We start from the raw sequence: 20,189 nt of genomic DNA on the forward strand, positions 1-20,189 counted from the left end.
AAGTCCCTGCCCTCATGGAGCTTACACTCTAGTCGGGGAGACAGGAGCAAATAAAGTTAATGTGATGTAAAATATCTTGCACAGTACCTGACGCATAGTAAGTACTTAATGAAAGTCATCTTTATATTTTTTCACAAGTTCAAGGAAAGAGGAACTTTTCTTCAAAAGTTCAATGAAATGTGGAGCACCAATGGATCTCAAGAAACAGAATCACAGAACCAGGAGGAGCTTAGGGTTGATACTATCATAAGATCCCAGAATGTCAGAGCTGGCAGAAAATCAGGAATTTATTTGGTTCGGAGTTTTTCAAAATGAGGTTCTTTTTTGGGAAGCACTGGGGAGGCCAGATCATACCAACTTTTACCTTTTTTACATCCTGGGGTTCCCAGGGGAAAAACATATATATTTTTTAAAAAACTACTAATTTAGTCTAGCACCCAATTTGCAGACTAGAAACCTGCAGCTTAGAAATGGGAAAACCTCTCTCCAGTTTGGTGGCAGAGCAGGAAATGTCAAATGGAGAAAGAGAACTTTTCAATTATGTGATACTCTCCACCCCTCCAAGTAATTCAGTCAGCAATTATGTGTTGCTACTTGAGGGGTGCCCTGGGGATTTAAAGATATCTGCCCTTCATCCCTTACCTCTAGAGGCTTCCAAAGCAAGTTGGGGAGAAAAGGGCCCTGAGCCATTAATTGTAAACTCATGCAAAGGCTCCAAACTACATTTCAATGAGAGGGGATTCCCTCCTGAGCCCCAGAACTACACATCCATCTGCATCCAGAGTATTCCCAGCTGGGAGGTCCCAGACTCCTCGAATTCAACATATCCAAACCCACTATCTGTGGTCAGCAGCTTCTAACATGGTCCCAATGATACCATCTCCTGGTATTCATACCCTTATGTAATCCCCTCTCCTTGAGTGTGGACTGCACTTAGTGACTTGTTTCTAACGAACAAAATAGGGCAGAAATGATGGCATATCACTTCCAATATTAGGTTATGAAAAGACTGTGGCTTGCATCTTGGGATGCATTCTCTTACTCTCTCGTTTGCTCACTCTGAGGGAAGCCAGCTGCCATGTTGTAACCTGCCCTGTGGAGAGGCTGAGATGGCAAGGAACTGATGTCCCAGCCAACAGCCACGTGAGTGAGTTGGGGAAGGGATCTTTCCCCAGTAGCCTTGACATGACTGCAGTCTGGACAACATGTTAATTGTAGCCTGTGAGGGACTTTGTGCCAGCAGCAGTCAGCCAACATTTCTCCTTCCTCCTTTACATCTAGCTGCTCACCAACTCTGTACATTCTACCTTCTAAAGAGCTTTCTAGATCTGGCCCATCCCTTGTTGCTCCTAGTCTAGATCAAGCCTGCACCATCTTTCACCTGGACTACTTTAATACCTTCCCCATTAGTTTCCCTGCTCTCAAACTCGCCCCTCTAATTCACCTGGCACAAGGGGCTGCCAGAGTAATTTTTATAAAAGGCAAATAAAATATTAGCACTCATCTGCCTAAAAATCCCTGCTTACAGAAGGAAGTCCAAGTTCCAGAACATGTCCTGCAAATTCCTCTGTGACCAGAGTCTGTCTCAGACTCTAGCTTTATTTTCTCCCACTCACTGCTGCACATCTTGGGCTCTAATTGTGCTAAACTACTGGTAGCTCTAGGAGGCTTTACTGCTCTCTGCCTTTGTGCTCTTTTACTTGAAAGACAACTTTATTTATCAAATATTTACTGAGCACCTACCAAACCCTAGGTACTATTCTAGGCACTGGGGATCAAACAGCAAATAAGACAAGGTATGTCTTAACTCCTGCCCTCTTAGAGCTTACATTCTAGGAGAGAGTCCACAAGCAAGTGAATAATTAAAACAAGGTAAGAACATAGAGTGTGATACAGTGGATGGAGGGGAGAGTTTGGTGGTCAGGGAAGGTCTTTCTAAGAAGGTGACATTTGTCATCCCATTTTCTTCTGGTTTGCACGGTTTCTGGTGAGAACTTTTTGGTTATTCTTTGTTCCTCTGAACATAATTTGTCTCTCTAGCTGCTTTTAAGATTTTCTTATCATCACTGATTTGATTATGATAAGCCTTGGTGTGTGTGTGCACACCTTTGTGTGTGTGGCCATTTCTTCAAATAGTCTTCTGTATCTTCCTTGTCTCTTCTGCTCAGGGAACTCCAATTACACATATGTTAGACCATAGATATTGTACCATAGGTAACTCAGGGTCTGTTCATTTATTTTTCCTGTCACTTTGCTCTCTCTGTTTCATTTTGAATAAATTCTATTGCTATGTCTTCAAGTTTGCTGATCATTTCTTCTACAGTATCTAATCTGCTGTTAATCCTGTCCAGTGAAATTTTCATTACAGATATTTTCTTCCATTTGATTCCTAGAAGTTTCCATTCGGTTCTTTTTTAATAGCTCCATTTCTCTCTACATTAAGCTCATATTTTACTTTAAATTTTTGTACATAGTTGTAATAGCTGTTTTAACATCTTTTTCCTACTAGTTTCATTATTTCTAATATTTATGGGTCTGTTTCTATTGATTTTCTCCTTAGGTATGGGTTACCTTTTCCTGCCTTGTGGAATATCTAGTGGGTTTTTATTGGAAGCTGGACATTTAATGCTCAGTGTCTGGATTTTGTCTTCTTTTAAAAAGTGCTAGGTTTTTAGACAGTCAATTATTTGCAGATTATTTTGATACCTTCAAGGCCTTATTATTCAAGCTTTACTAGGTTGGGCCTAGAGTAACCTTCATTCCAGGGAAGCTTCAGTCCATTAAGGCAGAACTTCTCTGGAGTCTCCACTGAATGTGTCCAGTGACCACCAAGCACTCTCCACACTGACTCTTTGGAGCTTGAACATCTCCCTGCTCTGTGTGAGCCCTGGAAGTAGTTCAGCTTCTCAGTTCCCTGGTCATTCTTTGCTCAGCTTTGTGGATTAACCCGCCACACATGAGTGGCCCAGCACTTGGCAAAGACGCACAGGGATCCCACGCAGGTTCCTGGAGCTCTTTTCCTGGTTGGGTCCCTACCTTGCAGAATTCTGCCCACAGAATTCCAGCCACCTCGGCATTCCTGAACTTTGATCTCCATTTCCTCAATTCACTGATATCACAAGGCTCTGTTTAGGTGCCCCCCTTGCCCATCTTCTGGAGATTGCCTCCAGACAGAAAGCTGAGGCAACCGGAGACACATCTTGGCTTTTCCCCCCCCTTTCCTCGGGGATCACAACGCATAGCTATGTGTTGTCCAAAATCTGAAAACATTTATTTCATGTATTTTGTGTGTTATTCTAGTTGTTTTGTAAAGAAGGCTAAGTCCAGTCTTTGTTACTCCATCATGACCAGAAGCAAAAGACTTGGCAGGTGACGTATGAACAGGGACTGAATGAAGTGAGCAAATAAGTTATTTGAAGAGATGAGGAAGAGCCTTCCAGGCAGGAGGAATGGCGAGAACAAAGGCCACTTCTGACAAACAGCAAGGAGTAAGCAAGAGGGAGATAGGAGATGAGGTCAGATAGAATGACAAGGGACATATCAGGCAGCATCTTGTAGGCCATGGTAAGGAGCCAGGATTTTAAGTGCAACGAGAAAGCCATTGGAGAGTTTACACAGGGAAGTAATTTGATCTGACATGTTTTAAAAGAATCACTTTGGCTACAGTGAGAAAAATAGGTTACAAGCAGCAAGGGTGGGAAAAAGAACACCAATTAGGAGGCTACTGCAGTGATACAAGTACAAGGTGACGGCTGCCTAGACTGGGATGGAAGCAGGGGAGTCGGTTAGAAGTGGTTACATTTAGGATGCATTTTAAAGTATATCTGCAAGAGTTGCTTATGGATTAAATGTGGGAAGGAGGAGAAAAGAAGAAATAAAGACTGGGGGCTGGGGGGGCGTGGTTTGGTCTGAGTAACTGAATGCTATTCCTTTACTAAAATAGGAAAGACAGTGGGAGAGTAAGTTTGGAAGGGAAATCAAGAGTTTGATTTTGGACAGGTCAAGTGTGAGATGCCCACCAGAAATCCAAGTAGAAAATTAAAGTGGGCAGTTGGATAGACCAGTGTGGAACTCAAGCAGAAGTCAAGACAGGAGATACAAATAAAGGAGTCACCAGCACAGAGCTGGTACTTAAAGCCGTGGGGCTAGAAGAGATCGTTTAGGGAGCGATTGTAGACAAGAGGAGAGGAGCTGGAGTCCCCGGGATCGCCTTCGCTGGCAGGCGCAGAAGAAGGGGCTGAGAAGCGGCAGCCAGTGAGATAGGAGGGAAACCAGGAGGGTGTGGTGTCGCTCACTGTTTTCTGCTTGGCAAATTCTTCTCCAGGCCTTAAGCTCCAGCTTACGCATCTCCTCTCTGGGAAGCCTTCCTTGACTGGGTTAACTGGCAAAGTTAACTGCTCCCTTTTCTGTGCTCTGCCTGCATCCTGTACATGCCCCCGTATAGCATTTATTACTCCCACGTGGCAGTCTCCCCCACTACACTGTGCACCTCTTAGAGACAGACTGCATCTTGTCTGTAACCACATGTCCCACCGCTAGCTCAGGGCTTGTCTCGGCGGGTGACCAGTAAATGTGTCTAAAAGAAGAAAAAAGCGTAAATGTCAGAAGTGGTCAAGGAAGGCTTTACAGAGAAGGTGGGATTTGAGCAGCACCTTGTCAGCACTGAATTTCAAAAAGGAGGGAGAAGAGGAGAGAGCATGGCAGGCCAAGGCAGAACAAACACGCAGAACTGGGGAAACACCAGTGATGTCCAAGAGACAGGAATCAGCTCTGTTCGGCAGGTTCGCGGGGCTCAGGGAGGACGGGGAAGGGAGGCCGGGGCCAGGCTGAGAGGCAACCAGTGCCAGGACTTGTTTCTCAAACGGTGGTCCTTGGAATACCAGCGTTCCATTAAGTTGGAAATGTGAATATTTCATGGTTTCCCTGTAAGTTCAAGGTGCTTCTTCACAGACCAGTTTGAGAACGATTGTTGTTACAGATAACAAACAATGTAATAATAATTATCATTCATTAAGGGATCCCTACGGGCTGGGTACTGTTCCACACAGCTTTTTCTCATTCAGTCTCACAACAACTGTGAGGCCGGTCCAAATACAATATTATCTCTATTTGCAGATAAGGAAACTGAGGCAGAGAAAGGTTAACTTGCCAAGCTCTCCAGCTAGAGTTGCTGGAAGGAGGAGCTGGGGTTAGCTCAAACCCAGGGCATCCGAGAACAAAACCCAAGCCCGTGCGTGACCGCTAGGTTGCTCCTTCGCCTCCTTCCTGTTGGGTGTCTGGGGCTGACGGGGAGGGAGGAGATCAAAAGAGCAAAGAAGGAAAAGGAGAAGCACCTCAGCCTTTAGGGAAGGTGCCTCCTCCCGACACTGAAGGGAAAGGATCGCGGCCAAGGAGAGAAGTGGAAGAGCTAGAGGAAGAGGAAGAGCTAGAGCTAGAGGAAGACAGAAACCGAGCGATGAAATTGGGATAGAATGTCCACGAACGCTGAGCTAGAAACCTTTCCTCTGTGTGTGCATTTCTGCCACATGAATCATCTACACCCAGACGGACCTGGCTCTTTAAGCCAGGGTCACAGAGCTGCCCTCAAGAAGACTGACAGGGGGATATCTTGCTGGCGCTGCCTGGGCAATGACAGGGGGACAGGCCAGAATGACAGGGAAGCCACGTTCCTAGGCAACAGATTACAGGAAACCTGCCCACAGCCTGGCTGCGCCGGCCCCTGCTCTGGGCCATCACAATTTCCCAAGTAGTCATTGCGGCTGTGATTGGAAAGGGGTCACGGTCACATGTTTAAGATAAATGTAATTTTCTTGGCTTCGAGTGTATGTCCAGGAATGCTACAATATGGGCCAGGCCCAGGCTACAAGCAAAACGGGCGTCCATGACAAAGAAACAATTCATTATGTATGCACAGAACATTAGAGTTCACAGAGCGCTTCATCATCTTTATCTTGTGTGAGTCACACAACAACTCTGTGAGGTAGGTGAGGAAACTGAGGCACAGAGAAGTTAAGTGACTAATATAAAATCACACAGCAAGGCAATGGCAGACCATACGTTGTCCCTAAGTCTTTGGGTTCCAAGTTAGTTCAGGTGCTTGAGACCCAAACTAACAAGTGTTTTAACAAGTGATAAGACTAAAGAAAGCAAGAGAGGAATCCAAGGAGAAAAAGATACTACTTTCTCAATCACTATGAATCTGAAATATACAACAAAACAGATTTTAAACATCTAATGCTTTATACCTTCGCCTTCATGACTTCACACTACTCCAAGGAAGGCAGGTAGGGAAGTGAGTGTAGGGGATTCACAGAGGAAGAAACAGAGGCTCAGGGTGGTGAAGAAACGTGCCCAAGGTCCCACCGCTGGGAAGAGGAGGAGATCCTCCTGGAGGGTTACTTCCGGCCCTGTGCTCCTCTCCTGACCCCAGGCCTGGCAGCACTTAGTGTGGTCAAGCAGTGGAAAACGGTCACAGGGCTGTGATTCCATTTGCTAGACGTGATCTGTCCAAACCAGTGGCTCCCTCCCTGTGTGCCCTGCAGTTGGGCCCCTGGTTCCGCCCATGGCCGCCCCATGCTGCCTGTCCACAGCAAGACAAGCAGCAAAACCACCACCCTGGCCCTCCACCCTACACCCTCGCCGTGCCAGGGCTCTGTGGCTTGGCCACGCATGCCGGCCCACATGATACTCCTGGAATAGCTGTCACTGTCGAACAGATGTGACCACACAGTCCCCCGGGATGACCCCTGGATGCCTCCACGTTGCAACTCTCTCCTTCGTCCCAACCTTCTGATGGCTCAAGCCAGGACTTGTCTTCTCTGGTCCTGCCTCTAAGCTCTGCCCACTTCCCCTTTCTAAGGCCCTAAGCCACCTGCCTGATGGCTGAGCTAGACATCCTGCCTGGGAACGAGAACCTGGAGGCAAGTGCCTAAGGACAGATCTCTGGGTGACAAGTAGCCCTTCCTGGAACTGATTACTGCCTGAACTCCCCCTGCCAAGGCTTCTGCCAGCCCGCCTGAAAATACCACTGATGGGTGTCCAGCCGCCCGGGTCACCTCTCTGGATCTGGGGCCGCACCTTGGGACCAGCCTCCTCTTCTGCTGCTGAAGGAACACCCCACCCATCAGAGACGCTGCCCCACTGCCTCCCCTTCCTTCCACGCTACCCATTTCTCTCCTGCCACAGTCTTAGGTAGACTCAAATGCAGAAACAACTCAAATGCTCATTGACAGAAGAACTGATGAACTCAGTGTGCGTATTTACAATGGAAGACCCAGCAGAGCAAATGAAACAGCACCAACGACCCACCTCAACACAGAGCGGAAAAGAAGGTCGCAGAAGACTATGGACTTGATCGTAGTATTTTTATAAAGCTCAAAAAAACAAGCAAAGCAAAACAATATACTGCTTAGGGATACATTCATGTATAATAAAAGGATTTTTTTAAGCAAGAAAATGATAAACATAAAATTCGGGACCATGATTACCTCGGGGTGAGAAATGGGATGGGGGAGAAGCACGGTAATTGGGGATCTTGGGTTGGGAGGTGGGCTGGGGATGATGATTTGGTGGTTTTGCTTTGTAGCTTACATACATGTTCCATGTGTTCTTTCTTATATACTAACTGCTACAAAATAACTTTAAAGATTGGATGGAGAGGGTCCCAGAGGTGTTCCTTCGTACCGTCTGTTCCCTATTCCGATTTATCTGGTGGCAGGAAACTGTGCCTACCAAGCGCCTGGACGCCGAGTCCCCCGCCACCACCTTTATGGCCAAAGGATCTGGAAGAATGTGCCACCCCCATTCCCATCTCCTCCCCGCCCGCACACTGGCTTTGTCCTCTACCATCACCCTGTCCCATCACCCCACGGGTCAGTAAGTGCAATGGACACCTTCCGTTCGGGTCTGACACGACATCTCAGCAGCGTTTGCCACGGCTGACCCCCGCGTGCTTCCTCTCCAAGCATTTAGGCTGCTTCCTCTCCTGACATCCCTTCTATAGCTCAAGCCACTTCTTCTTGGCCTCCTTTGCTGCCCCCCTTCCCCCTGCCTGTCCCTTACTTGAATGGCAGTGCTCATGGGGGGTCTTCCTGGCCTCTTCTCACCCTGTGGCCACTCAGGGCTCAGTGACCATCTGAACGCTGATGTTCCCAATCTCTCTCCTGCCCAGATCTCTCTCTCCCGAACTCCAGGCCCAGATGCCCAATGTCCACCCAACCTCCCCACCTGGATGTCACGCAGGTCCTTCAAAGGCATGTTCAAGTCCAACTCCTGACCCCCCTGCCACTACAAGCTGGTCCCCCGCCGGTGGCTTCTCTCCATCCACCCAAGCGCCTAAGCCTGGGAGTTGGTCTGGGCTCTCCCCACTCCCCCCCTGCCACCATCTCTCCACTGTCCCCCAGCCCCAGCCAATCACCAAGTCTGGCCATTCTACCTCTTCAATGGCTCTCAAATCTATTCTCTCCAACTCCACCAAGCCCTTCCCAATCCAAGCCAGCAGCCTCTCTTGCTCGTAGGAAAGCAGTCGGCTCACCAGTTCCCCCCTCCACCCCGCTCCCAGTCTCCCCACAATCCACTCTCCACCCTGCAGCCAGTTTGTTCTTTGCAACACACAAACCTGAGTGCATCGGTGCCGGGCTAGCACCCTCCTGCGGCCCCTACTGCTTTCCACGACAGACCTCCTACCTATCTCTCCCACCTTACCTTCCTCATCTCCCTCCGTATCTCTGCCTCAAACCCCACCCTCCAGCCATACTCACCTCTAGGGCTGCAAACATCTCTCCCCTAGGACGCTTTGTCTCCCCAGCCCTAGCCAGCCTCACCTGCTCTAACTCTTACTCCAGGTTCTTAACTGCTGCTGCTTCTGGGAAGTCTTCCCAGCCACCCTCATTCCCGCTCAGAAAATGTTAGACGGTCCCCCAATCTCACAGCACCCGGTACATTTCCTACTCTATTCTAGCACTTGTGACACTTTATACTAATTGCTTTTTAACTTATTTGTCTCCCACAATAGCAGACTCTCTGCATCAGCGAGCAGGGACCTGAGTTACTGCCTTGAACAGTGCCTGGCCCCTACTAAGCAGGTGGTAAAAATTGCTAGAGGAAAGAATGAACAAATGAACGGGAGGCACTGCGTTTTCCATACACCTCGTTTGACTCTTACAAGCATCCTTTAAGGGAGGTACTCTTGGTCCCATTTTACAGGTAGGAAAATGGAAGTAACTTGCTCCAAATTACACAGCCAGCAAATAGAAAGCAGGAAGTTAGACCCTGGTTTCACACCAAAGCCCATGGCAGCAACAACCCCTCCATCCCTCTGGCCATCCCACCCCCATCCCTCATCCCACACGAGGCTAGGGAGCCCTCCAAAGGCCCCCATCAAGGTCAAGAATTCAGGCTGGGAACTGGCGATGGTTACCTGGAAGCACGTGGGCCCCGGCCTCCCTGCGGGGATATCCGACTGGTAGAACACTCTGAGCTCTGGAGTCAGGGCAATGACAGTCTTAATCACCAAGGAGATGATATCAGACCAGACCTTCTTGATGTCAACACCCTTGGAAGACAACCTACAAAGAATGCTAGAGAAAGTCCTTTTGCTGCCTGTGCTAGTACTGTCCGAATGGACAAAGTTACCACTATGGATGTTCAGTGAATAGTTGGTCAAATGCATAAAGATGTGGTGCAGGTTTCTGGGGTGCGGCTCCTGATACGGCTCTGTACAAAACCGCGAGAGTCCGTCTTTGGCTACATAAATCTCTAAGGGCTCTAAGGACTTTAGTAGGACATACAGACGGATATCAAACTTGAGCTTGTCGATAAGGAGAGGTTTGCAGATGTACTCCTGGACCACCGCCGGCCTGCTCTGGAGGGTCCCTGCCAGGCGGATGTCACTGGGGTCTTTAATGAGGTAGATTCCGTCACCCTGACAACCACTATCAGGTTTCACAATAAAAGTGGGCTTCCAGGAGGGGTCCCCATCTTTCACCATTCGAACCTGGGGGGGAGAAAAAGGATGGTTAGCACTGTATTCTTGTCCTCTCCGGTCCCTCGAGACACAGCAGGACCTCGTCAAATGTTTGGTGAATGAGCGAGAAAAACAGGCCCCACCTATGTGAGGACTCACTCAGCACCTACCGGGGAGGTAAAAACTGTACTAGGCACTGAGACAGTGACCTAAAAACTGCCCCCGATCTTGTCCCCCACAGTCCAGCGGATTTTCAGTCACAGGACCTGGGTTTGAATCCCAGGTCTTTGCCGGTTATTAGCTCTAACCCTGAGCGAGTCATTTAACTGATGACGGTATAGAGATGGTGATGAAGAGAGTCTAGCACTATCTATGATGCCTACCGTGTGTGGCGACTACATGAGGCACTTTACATAAGTCATTTCATCTAACCCTCACAGAACACACGGTTGTTCTCTTTTCACGGTACAGGAAACCTAGACGGTACCGTACCTGTGAAGAACACAGGCCTGGGAGTCAGACTGCCTGGGCTCGTATCCTGGCCCTGCTACTTACTGTGTGACCTTGGGCAAGTGACTTATCTGTGCCTTCCTCATCTGTAAAATAGGAGAAAGATTGTTCTGAGGATTAAATGAGATAATAAATGCAAAGGGCGAAGCCCACAGAACCTGACACATGAAAGGCAGCCATAAAGCCTGGCTAGTGCTATTTTTTAAAGATGAAGTAACTTGCCGGTAGACTGAGGGGCAGAACTTGGATTGGAATCTAGATCGAGGGCTCTGAAGTGCTTGCACCCTCCTCTGTACTTCCATGTCTCAGTTTCCTCGTTTTAAAAATGGGGATATAAAACCCTTTCCTCCCTGGGTCATTGTAAAGATGAAATCAACTGAAATGTGCACAGGGCAGAACACAGCACTACACAGATCGGCTGCACGGGAGCTGTTAGCTTACCATCTATATCTCTCAAGTTCATCATGACTCAGCCAATCCTTTAATCTCTTGAGATCTCTTGAAACTGGATTCTGTCATCCTAAGATTTGCTCTCCTCCTAGCTCCAGGTCAGCAGGACACCCACGTAATTATCCTGGGCACTTGACCAGTGCAGTTAGTCTGGATCTGCGGGTCTACATCACTCACACACACCCAGTTGCCCCTGACGCTTGTCCTGGGGGACAAGCTGGAGGAAATTTACAGGTGAATTGGAAAGAGGGAGTGGCTCTCTCTGCAGCTTCTGGTATGAAAGAGCTCCTGAACAAGCTTTCCTTCCTTTCTGAACCCTAACTCAGAGAGCGGTGCCGGCTTGCCCCAGACCTGGACTCAACCGGATACACACCTTTGCTGCGTAAGCCCAACCCAGGACAACTGTGTTCTGGGTTTTACTTATCTCTCTGACCAGCCTATATTTCTAAGTGAAGCTTTTGCCAATTCCTTGGGCACTATCAGTTACTCTGGGCTTGTAAAAGATCTTTAACAATGGAGAAACACTTAAAGCTTTAATAATGGTCCACACCAATTGTTTCCCCTTGTCAGCAGGATTCGAGAATGGAACTTCACAGGAGATCAATGCCAGCCTCCCAGGGCCCTCCACGGAGCCGGAGCCTTCTTTGCGACAATGACCTTGATGCTTATGTAGTTATTTAATATTCATCCGAAGCATTCATACATTTGGCCCTTTACAGTAAATATAAACGTACTGGAGAGATGGCAGTTATGGATCAGGAAGTGAAAAATGTCAAGTTTGCACTAATGGGTAATTTTTCCCTCTGGAAAGCTTTTGCTATGCTGAAGATACTAACAGTTCAATATATTATTGGCTGCAATATTTTCTCCTTTGAATTCAGTGCATATGCCTTAAATAAATTAAACTGCATGGTCAATAGTCTCTGTCATTCGTTGCATTACTGAATATTTTTTCTGCTCTTTGCCAGAGTAGAACCATACAAATCAAGGTTATTAATACTAATAGAATCATTGAATTTTTAGAAGTGGAAGGATCCTCAGAGATCAATGGCATCTAATCCTCTCATAATTCAAACAGGGAAGCTGAGGCTCAGAGAGGTGACGTAACTTGCCTTGGGTTCCCTAACTGGCTAGTGGGATGGTTAGGATGAGAACTGAAGTCTTTTGACCTCACGGCAGGTCCTCTGTGCCATCTTTACCTCTGCTAAGGTAAAATTAAAGGCTTCTTTTCCCTGAATACTATAGGAAAGATTCTCTTAATATAGCAGACAGTATCTGAGCTCTGGCCTCACTCTGAACAGTTTGGCCCCGGAGCATGACCTTCTTGGAACTGTAAATGTAGATCCTGAGCTTGCCAGGCCTGCCTCAATTCCAGATCTTCTGTCTGGGTTCCTGGCTTGGTCTACTACAGGCACCATTTATGGGAAAGCTTCATAGCTGTTCTGCATGTGGTTCCCAAAGCCACCAGACCCTTCAGCAACTTCTAGTTTCAAAAGAGAAAAAAAAAATTCCAGAATTCACATTCACTTTCCTCTGTGGCTTTACTCAAGGGTGACCCCTCCTCATGGGCCAGAATCTAAAGATAGTCTATATAACTAGGCCCCAGCCCCAGAAATTCTGATTTTCTAGATCTGGGATGAGACCTGGGCATGTGTATTTGGGAAAAAGCATGACAGGTAATTCTGATGTTCACTCCGTTTGAGAATCGCTGGACTAACGTGAATTAAATAAAAATACAATCTGGGCCTAACACATTGAATGAAGTTTTACGCATTAACGTTAGCCTGAATGTGAGGAAGACTTGCAATTGGGTTACAGCTGATGGTATCGCCAGTTTCACCCAAACATACTCTTGTGAAATGAGATGATGTGAAATTCATCATCTTATAACTGTATGCACGGATAGCTGAGAGAGATGCAAAGAGGATGCAGTGACCTGATTGCCAGGCACTCATCGGCCCTGTTGAAAATTTTTATGTCTTTTACTGCCCCCTAGTGGATATTTAAGAAATGTGACTGGGAAAGACCCCCATTCAAAATTCGACTCTTCTTAGCAGTAAGATACTCTATTAAGATGTTAAAATATGATATTTGTCTTTCTCTGTCTGACTTATATGTGGAATCTAAAGAAAAGCTACAAATGAACTTATCTACAAAATAGAAATAGAGTTACAGATGTAGAAAACAAACTTATGGTTACCAGGGGGTAAGGGGGTGGGGAGGGATAAATTGGGAGATTGGGATTGACATATACACACTACTATATATAAAATAGATAACTAATAAGGATCTACTGTATAGCACAGGGAACTCTACTCAATACTCTGTAATGACCTATATGGGGAAAGAATCTAAAAAAAGAGTTGAGATATAGATAGATAGATAGATAGATGTATATAACTGATTCACTTTGCTGTACACCTGAAACTAACACAACATTGTAAATCAGCTATACTCCAACAAAAATGTTTTTAAAAGAAGATGTTAAAATAGTCTTAAGGAAGCACCACCACAAGAATTCCCTCTGTATTACTGTTAAGATAAGCTCATACTCTGAATGAACTCATCTCCAAAATGCCATGGTTGGCCAAGGTCACACTCAGTTATTATGCTGTCTGTCCCTTAAATATATTTCAAGTGTTCTCCCTAATACACAGATTGGCCTACCTGTTAAAATTCTCTCTCAGTCTGTATAAAACTTTTAAAATCATGGGCAACATGAGCATAAAATCCTGTAAGTATATACCAAATAAAACGAGCAACTTTTACATTCTTCACTGTGTGTTTTTTTGTATTTTCCAAACACCATTAGGAAAAAAATACAAGTGGCAACAGTAGGTAGCAGCAAGTATCTCTAATTATATTTTCATAAGGAATAGCTTTTGGCGAACAAATATTTGAACGCCCATGTTCACTGCAGCATTACTGACAACAGCCAAAAGGTGGGAGAAACCCAAATGTCAATTGACAGATGAATGGATAAACAAAATGTGGTACATACATACAATTGAGTATTATTCAGCTATAAACAGGAAGGAAATTCTGACATACGCTACAATGAAACTTGAAGACACTACACTAAGTGAAAGAAGCCATCACACAAAAGGACAAATACTATATGGTTCCACTTGTATGGGTACCTACACTGGTCAAATTCATAGAGACAGAAAGTGGAATGGTGGTTACCAAAGGCTGGGAGTAGGGAGGAATGGGGAGTGAGTGTGTGATGGGTAGAGCTTCAGTCTGGGAAGACGGAAAAAGTTCCGGAGACGGATGATGGTTATGGTTGTACAACAATATGAATATACTTAATACTACTGAACTGTACACTTAAAAATGGTAAAGATGGTAAATTTTACGTTATGCATATTTTACCACTTTAAGTTGTTTAAAATTTTAATTAAAAAAAGAAAAGAAATAGCTTTTGGTGAGTTAGAAAGAATACTGAAGTGAAAACCGGAAAATCTGGATTCTAGTCCCAATTTAGTTAGGTAATTTCTGACTGTGTGACTGTGAGAAAGTCACCTAACCTCCTGGGCTTTGTTGTACTCACCTCTACAATAAAGGGGGTCACACTGAGGTCCCTGGCTTCTGCCAGCTAACAGGTTCTGAACAATCATTTATCTTGACATCACCACAGTGGAAGGCTGTGTTACAAACACGCAAGTGACATTAATCAGCAGAGGGTTGATTCTGGGCTGCTGTGACCAGCACATTGGGATGATCTACAAGAGCAGGAGCTCTGGATGGGAGATTTATGAGGCACTTGAGGAAGTCAGCTGGGCATCTGGGAGAAGCAAGCTAAAATATTTCAGGAGAGAAATTCAGCCACTGAATACCAAGCCACAAAACATTATTAGCAGCGAGGGGCAGGTAAGAGGACAACTGCTGAAGAAATACCATGTCTGCAACACCAGGGAAGTCAAAGCCAGTGAGAGCAGTCCTCTGTCACGCGGGTGGATTTGCATCCAATCTTAGCAACTGAGACCCCTGGTGTCACGGGCACAGGGAGCAGATCTTCGGCAAAAACAAGCCTCTGGTAGACAAGCAGATGTCACAAAGTACATGCTGGACAGGGGGCAGGGAGCAGCCCCTTCCAGCCTCAGCCAAGGCAGCCTCGCACCTGGTGGAGGCAAATTCCTACTCCCAGTGTGCCAGGCGATTTCTGAGGCAGGCGAGAAGGAGGCGCTCTACAGTCAGGTTTCCGAGGGCCAGGCAGGAAGGGGCAGGGTGGGAGATAGACAGGTGAGGCGGGGAGGAAGAACAGGTAACGTGCTGCCGGGGTGGGGTTTTGCAAAGGCAGGAGAGAGCCACATAAGTTCTGATGGCTGGAGAACAGCCAGCGAGTGGAGTGGGAAGCGCCCTGGAAATCCCACTCGGGAGATTCACAGGGGCCAGATCACCACAGCAAAAACAACAACATCAGCACACACCAACGGGGACTTCTCATGGGTCAGGTGCTGTTCGAAGTGTTATCTCATTTAACCCTCTACAACTCTATTTTACAGATAAGGAAGCAGAGGCCCAGAGAGGTTAAGTAACTTGCCAAAGGTCATACAGCCTAAAGGACGTGGAACCGGGTTTTGAATGCAGGCAGTCAGTTTCCTGAGCCCATGTCTAGAATGAATGCGGGATGTGTGTGAAGTAGGGCAATGGAAGAAGATCAAGCTTGGAGAGGAGGCAGGGCCTGATAGGAAGGGTCTTGAATATCATTTTAGGGGAGTTTGGACAATGTCCCGAAGTGATGGTGAGCCCCTGAAGGGTTCTGAGAACTTAATTACACAATTTGATGTGTTCCGGAGAAACATCCCTCCGGCTGGACTGGAGTGGGTACACATGGTGGGCAGAGAGGACGAGCCTGAATGGACGCCGGCAGGGGGTTAGGAGGAACGAGAGAGGTCTGGCATAGTCAGGCCCCCGGATGATGGAGGAAGCCTCTGTAATGGGCCAGGTTACACAGGGAAAGTACAGAGAGGGATAGATGAACCTGGGAACGCAAGGCGGGAACGGGCAGAAAAGATTCCCAGACACCTTGTGTGTGTACTTGATCTGCAGGCAACTAGTGGATTTTCATCCACTGGGTGACATGGCACCCATATCACTCTGGCGTCCGTGAGGAGGATGGTTTGGCAGGGAGGAGACTAGTTGCAGGAAGATACAGGGCCATCCGAGCCCGAGGGCCTGAGCTGGGCAGTGGCGCCAGGGCTGGGATGCGGAAATGGTACAGAGGTGGATTCGGGGGCAGCTGGTGGCTGGATGGAGGTGAAGGGGAAAGAGAGGGTTGTCAGCAGGGTGGGGGGATGGTACCATTTACAGATTTAGGGGACACAGGAAGAGGAGTGGGTCTGGGGTTGGGGGGAGGGGGAGATAAGCAGCTCAGCTCATTGACTACTAACTGAGCACCTGTAGCCACAAAGCCAGTTTAGGATTTTACATCACCTCCTCCCTGAAGCCGCTCACTGTTCATCGGAACAAGACTGTGCGGCGGAATCTCTCATGTAGATGGTTCACGTTGATACGGCGACTCTCCCCGTATCAGCAAAAGTAATAACTCCTGTCTGGCAGGGCTCAGACTCAGAGATTGAACTCAGACATGGAATATGGTGAACTGAAGGAAGAGTAGCCAAAGAAACCCCTCAGGCCAGTGGCTAGTAGGGGAGCTACGGGCCCCATGGGAGTAACTATCACTGCACCTGTCAAACACTCCCCACTCCCTGGCTTTCAAAGAGGTCCAATTAAGAAAACCTAAATGGTAAAACAAAACAAACAACAACAACCAAAAAACCCTGTTTGTTTTACTATTGATGAGTGTCCTGGATTTACTTGAACAGTTTAAAAGAAATAACGTTAATTATGCCCAAGGAGGTACAGCTGATCACTCAAGTGCAACTCCTCGGCGGCATGGCTTAAAAGGCCTTCCTTCCTTGGCTGGCCGCAGCTCAGGTGCATCTCAGCAGCCTCATTTCCTGCCCCTTCTGCCCCTCCCGCCCACCCCTCTGCACACCTCTAAGCCTTGCCTCCCCCCGCCTCCCTCCCCCTTCTTCGCCTGCAGGGCTCTGACTCAGCACCGAAGGCCCAGCTCAAAGATTCCCGCTGAGAATCCTTTCCTAGACCATAACCCTCCAGGATGGCCCTTCGAGTCTGTCCTCTGTGCTCCCGTGGCTGTGACATCTTAACCCACCCATGGCAAACGCCCCCATCACACTGTAATGTGACTGTGTGTGTGTCTTTAGGTCTATAGCTATGGCGTATTATAGTTGCATCTTTAAGTATATTGTGGGAGCTAAGAACACGGACTCTGTCTGCAGTGCTCCGAAGCCCAGCGCTGCTGCCCCTTACTAGCTGTGGAACCCTCGACAGTTTTCTGACCTCTCTGTGCCTCGGTTTGCTCAGCTGGAAAATGGGAGTAAGAGCAGTGCCTCTGCCGTGGGGTTGTTGTGAGGATTACACGAGTTAAAGAATGAGACTTGCCAGGGCTAACATATGGTGGGCTATTATTATTATTCATTGTTATTTTCTCTCTCCCATTTGACTATGAGCTCCTTGACGATAAAGACCAAGCCTTATGTTACTCACTATTCCCAGAAAAGCGGGTGCTCAATAAACATTTTCTGAAATGAAATTATTAAGAAGCTTGATTACTATGGCATTTATGAACCCCAGGGACATTAGTTAGTACATACCTAACTAATGATTGCCAGATAAACGAACTTCCCCTGTAGAAACAAAATTATCTTAATGAGAAAGAGGAAAGGGGAAAATGACCATTTGTAGAACCCATGTTCTGTGTTCTGTGCTTTACAGCCATGAGCTACCGAATCTTCACAACAACCCTGCAAGGAAATAGAGGCTCAGAGAGGTGGAGTCCCAGGGCTGACGTCACACAGCTAACAAGCATAAAGTTAGGTGGAGTCCCAGGGCTGACGTCACACAGCTAACAAGCATAAAGTTATCATTTGAAACCAAGTTGGTCAGAGTCTAAAGTCTGAGATCTTTCCGTGACAACCATGTTCTTTGGGAAAACTCCAAGTAGTTGAACTTCTGTTTAATAGGTAGAATGAGGAAAGAGAGAGTTGTGGGAAAGCAAAGTGACAGCCCAGCTGACGGGGCTCAACTCGCCTTTGCTGGGGCCCCCAGGGTTAGAAGAGGGCTTCTCTACAGCCCCAGAGCTGCCTTGTGCCTTCACACCCAGCCTGCACGCCAGGAACCATCACACACACACACACACACACACACACACACACACACACACTTTACAAACAAACTGGAGACTTGCCCAGGGCCACACTGCTAGTGGCAGAGGCATTCCTAAAACATAAAATCTCCAGATTTCAAACCCAAAGTTCTTTCTACACTAACGGATTCGGCATCTGAAGAGGTCTTTCGAAGAGTCCTTGGGAGTAAGTCCTCTCTCGAAGTAACATCACATTTGTTTGGTGTTATAATAAATTTCACTGCTTTCCAGAGAAATCACCTTACTTAATCCTCGAATCTCCATTCTGGGGCGAATGAGGAAACTGAGGCCCAGAGTGTAAAGTCAGAAGCCTGCAGTCACCCAGCTAGAAGGCAGAACTGAAGCAGCAGCCCTGGGCTCACCTGTCCTTTCTTTTGAAGATGGTCTCCGATTTACCTGGAAGGCAGACACGGCATCACTGGGCTGCTAGGGAGGCCGGCGCTTCTGATGATGGGAGAGGAGCCTCTCCACCAGCTTTGCCCCAAACCCAGCCTGTGGTCAACGTAAAGTAATGGATCCCACTTTTAGTGAACAGCAACTTTATGTGGGCCATAATCTATCCATCATTAGTAAGCAATCAGAAAGCCACTCTGGATAGAACACACCTGGGACTATAAAACCTGCTTAATAGGAAGGAACCCGTCATTTCATGAAACTGCCCATTTTCCTCTCAGGTCTGCCCTCAACACCGACCCCTTATTGCTGGAGCTGAGTGAGGAGAGTGGGAACACGAGGACAGCCGGCTCACTGCCTGGCCTCCCCCACCCGCTCCCCAACTCCCTCTCACCCCCCAACACGTGGGCTCTAACCAGGCCGGCTGAGGACGAGCCTGAAGCTGCAGCCTACGGGCCTTGGGGATCCCTGAGCACACGGGGGCCCCCAGGCTGCAGCTGCCCTTCACTTCCACCAGGTCCCTGTGCTTGAGTGTCTGTGGGGAGCACAGAGCCGGGGCAAGGGGTTCCAATCTCCTAGACACCGCCTAGCTGGACGACCCTGGCCAAGCTACTTAACCTGTCTGCATTCAGTGTCCTTACCTGTAAAACTGCAAGAATAGGGCCTGCTTCCTATGGATACTGTGAGGATTCAATAATGTCTTCCATTTGTACTTAACACAGTATCAGTTTTTATTATTTCATTTTACTTCATTTTTATTATTCTGCCTCGGTTCTCTGATCATCCTCCAGATTCCCTACTGAGGCTCATCCCCGACCTACTTGGCTGGAGTCTGAACGCCTGCCTGTGCTGTCCACAGCGCTGCCTTGGTGACCGGGCCTGTCTCTGACCCTCAGCTGTCGGCTGGTGCCCTTGGATGGCAGCCTCACATTTCCGTGCTCCTGTGTGGTCACCCCAGCAGAGTCCCTGGCCTCACCAGCTTCACACCTCGCTTCCTCTCTTCCCCACGGTTTCCTACTGAGATTCCAGAGGGCATCCCAGCTGATCCCACCTGGAACACACAACACTCGATTGCTGAGTAAGCCCCCTTCCAGCTAAACACATTTCTCCAATACTGAGGGTTTCCTGCTAATGAACGGGCTAAATACACTCACCTGCAAATACATACAACCACGTTATAATCAAAAGCGCCTCCGACCACCAGCCCCAGCTTTATCCTCCTTCCCAACACCGCAGTCGTTAATGTCTGTCCCTTGCATTCTTGCCACACTTTACATTGAACTTTAAAAAAATACAAGAAGATCAAGGTCATATTTTGCAACACTCAGACCAGGCGTCCTCCCTCCCTCCCCCCAGACGTTCTTTAGGCTAAAACACTATCGCTGTTTGCAGTATTGATGAGCGCGAAGGGTCGGGCTAGGCATGTCAGGATGTATCCATGAGATCCAGTCCTACAATATGGGTAATAGCATTTTCACTTTTATACTTTGTAACCAGAGGTTTCCCCCACCCTCCAAGACCCTACAAAAGAGAAGCTGAGTTAACTGCTGAGTCCTCAAGGACAGGGAAGATGACTCCTGCATGTCTAGATTTCCCTGCCCGACCTCTCCCCACCTAGCAGGGAACCTGGACGGTGTG

At 47.5% G+C, this 20,189-nt stretch overlaps 1 protein-coding gene across 8 annotated transcripts in view; it reads right to left on the reverse strand.

The window, feature by feature from the left end:
- The window catches only part of TTLL11 (tubulin tyrosine ligase like 11), a 274,872-nt gene that overhangs the window by 160,303 nt on the left and 94,380 nt on the right, over positions 1-20,189 (reverse strand). For 5 of the 8 annotated variants that reach the window (XR_009008679.1, XM_057548845.1, XM_057548846.1 and 2 more), the window contains one exon: positions 9,419-9,994. The exons of 2 other annotated variants lie outside the window; for them this stretch is intronic. Coding sequence is in view for 5 of the 6 variants with exons in the window: in XM_057548845.1 (XP_057404828.1) it covers positions 9,419-9,994 (576 nt within the window). In the remaining variant the exon portion in view is untranslated. Of the gene's footprint in view, positions 1-9,418; positions 9,995-18,520; positions 18,651-19,705; positions 19,833-20,189 lie in introns of all 8 variants that reach the window. One more of the 8 variants, XM_057548848.1, reaches the window with a different exon arrangement.

The sequence above is a fragment of the Balaenoptera acutorostrata genome, chromosome 6 (assembly GCF_949987535.1).
Source record: "Balaenoptera acutorostrata chromosome 6, mBalAcu1.1, whole genome shotgun sequence".
Lineage (NCBI taxonomy): Eukaryota > Metazoa > Chordata > Mammalia > Artiodactyla > Balaenopteridae > Balaenoptera > Balaenoptera acutorostrata.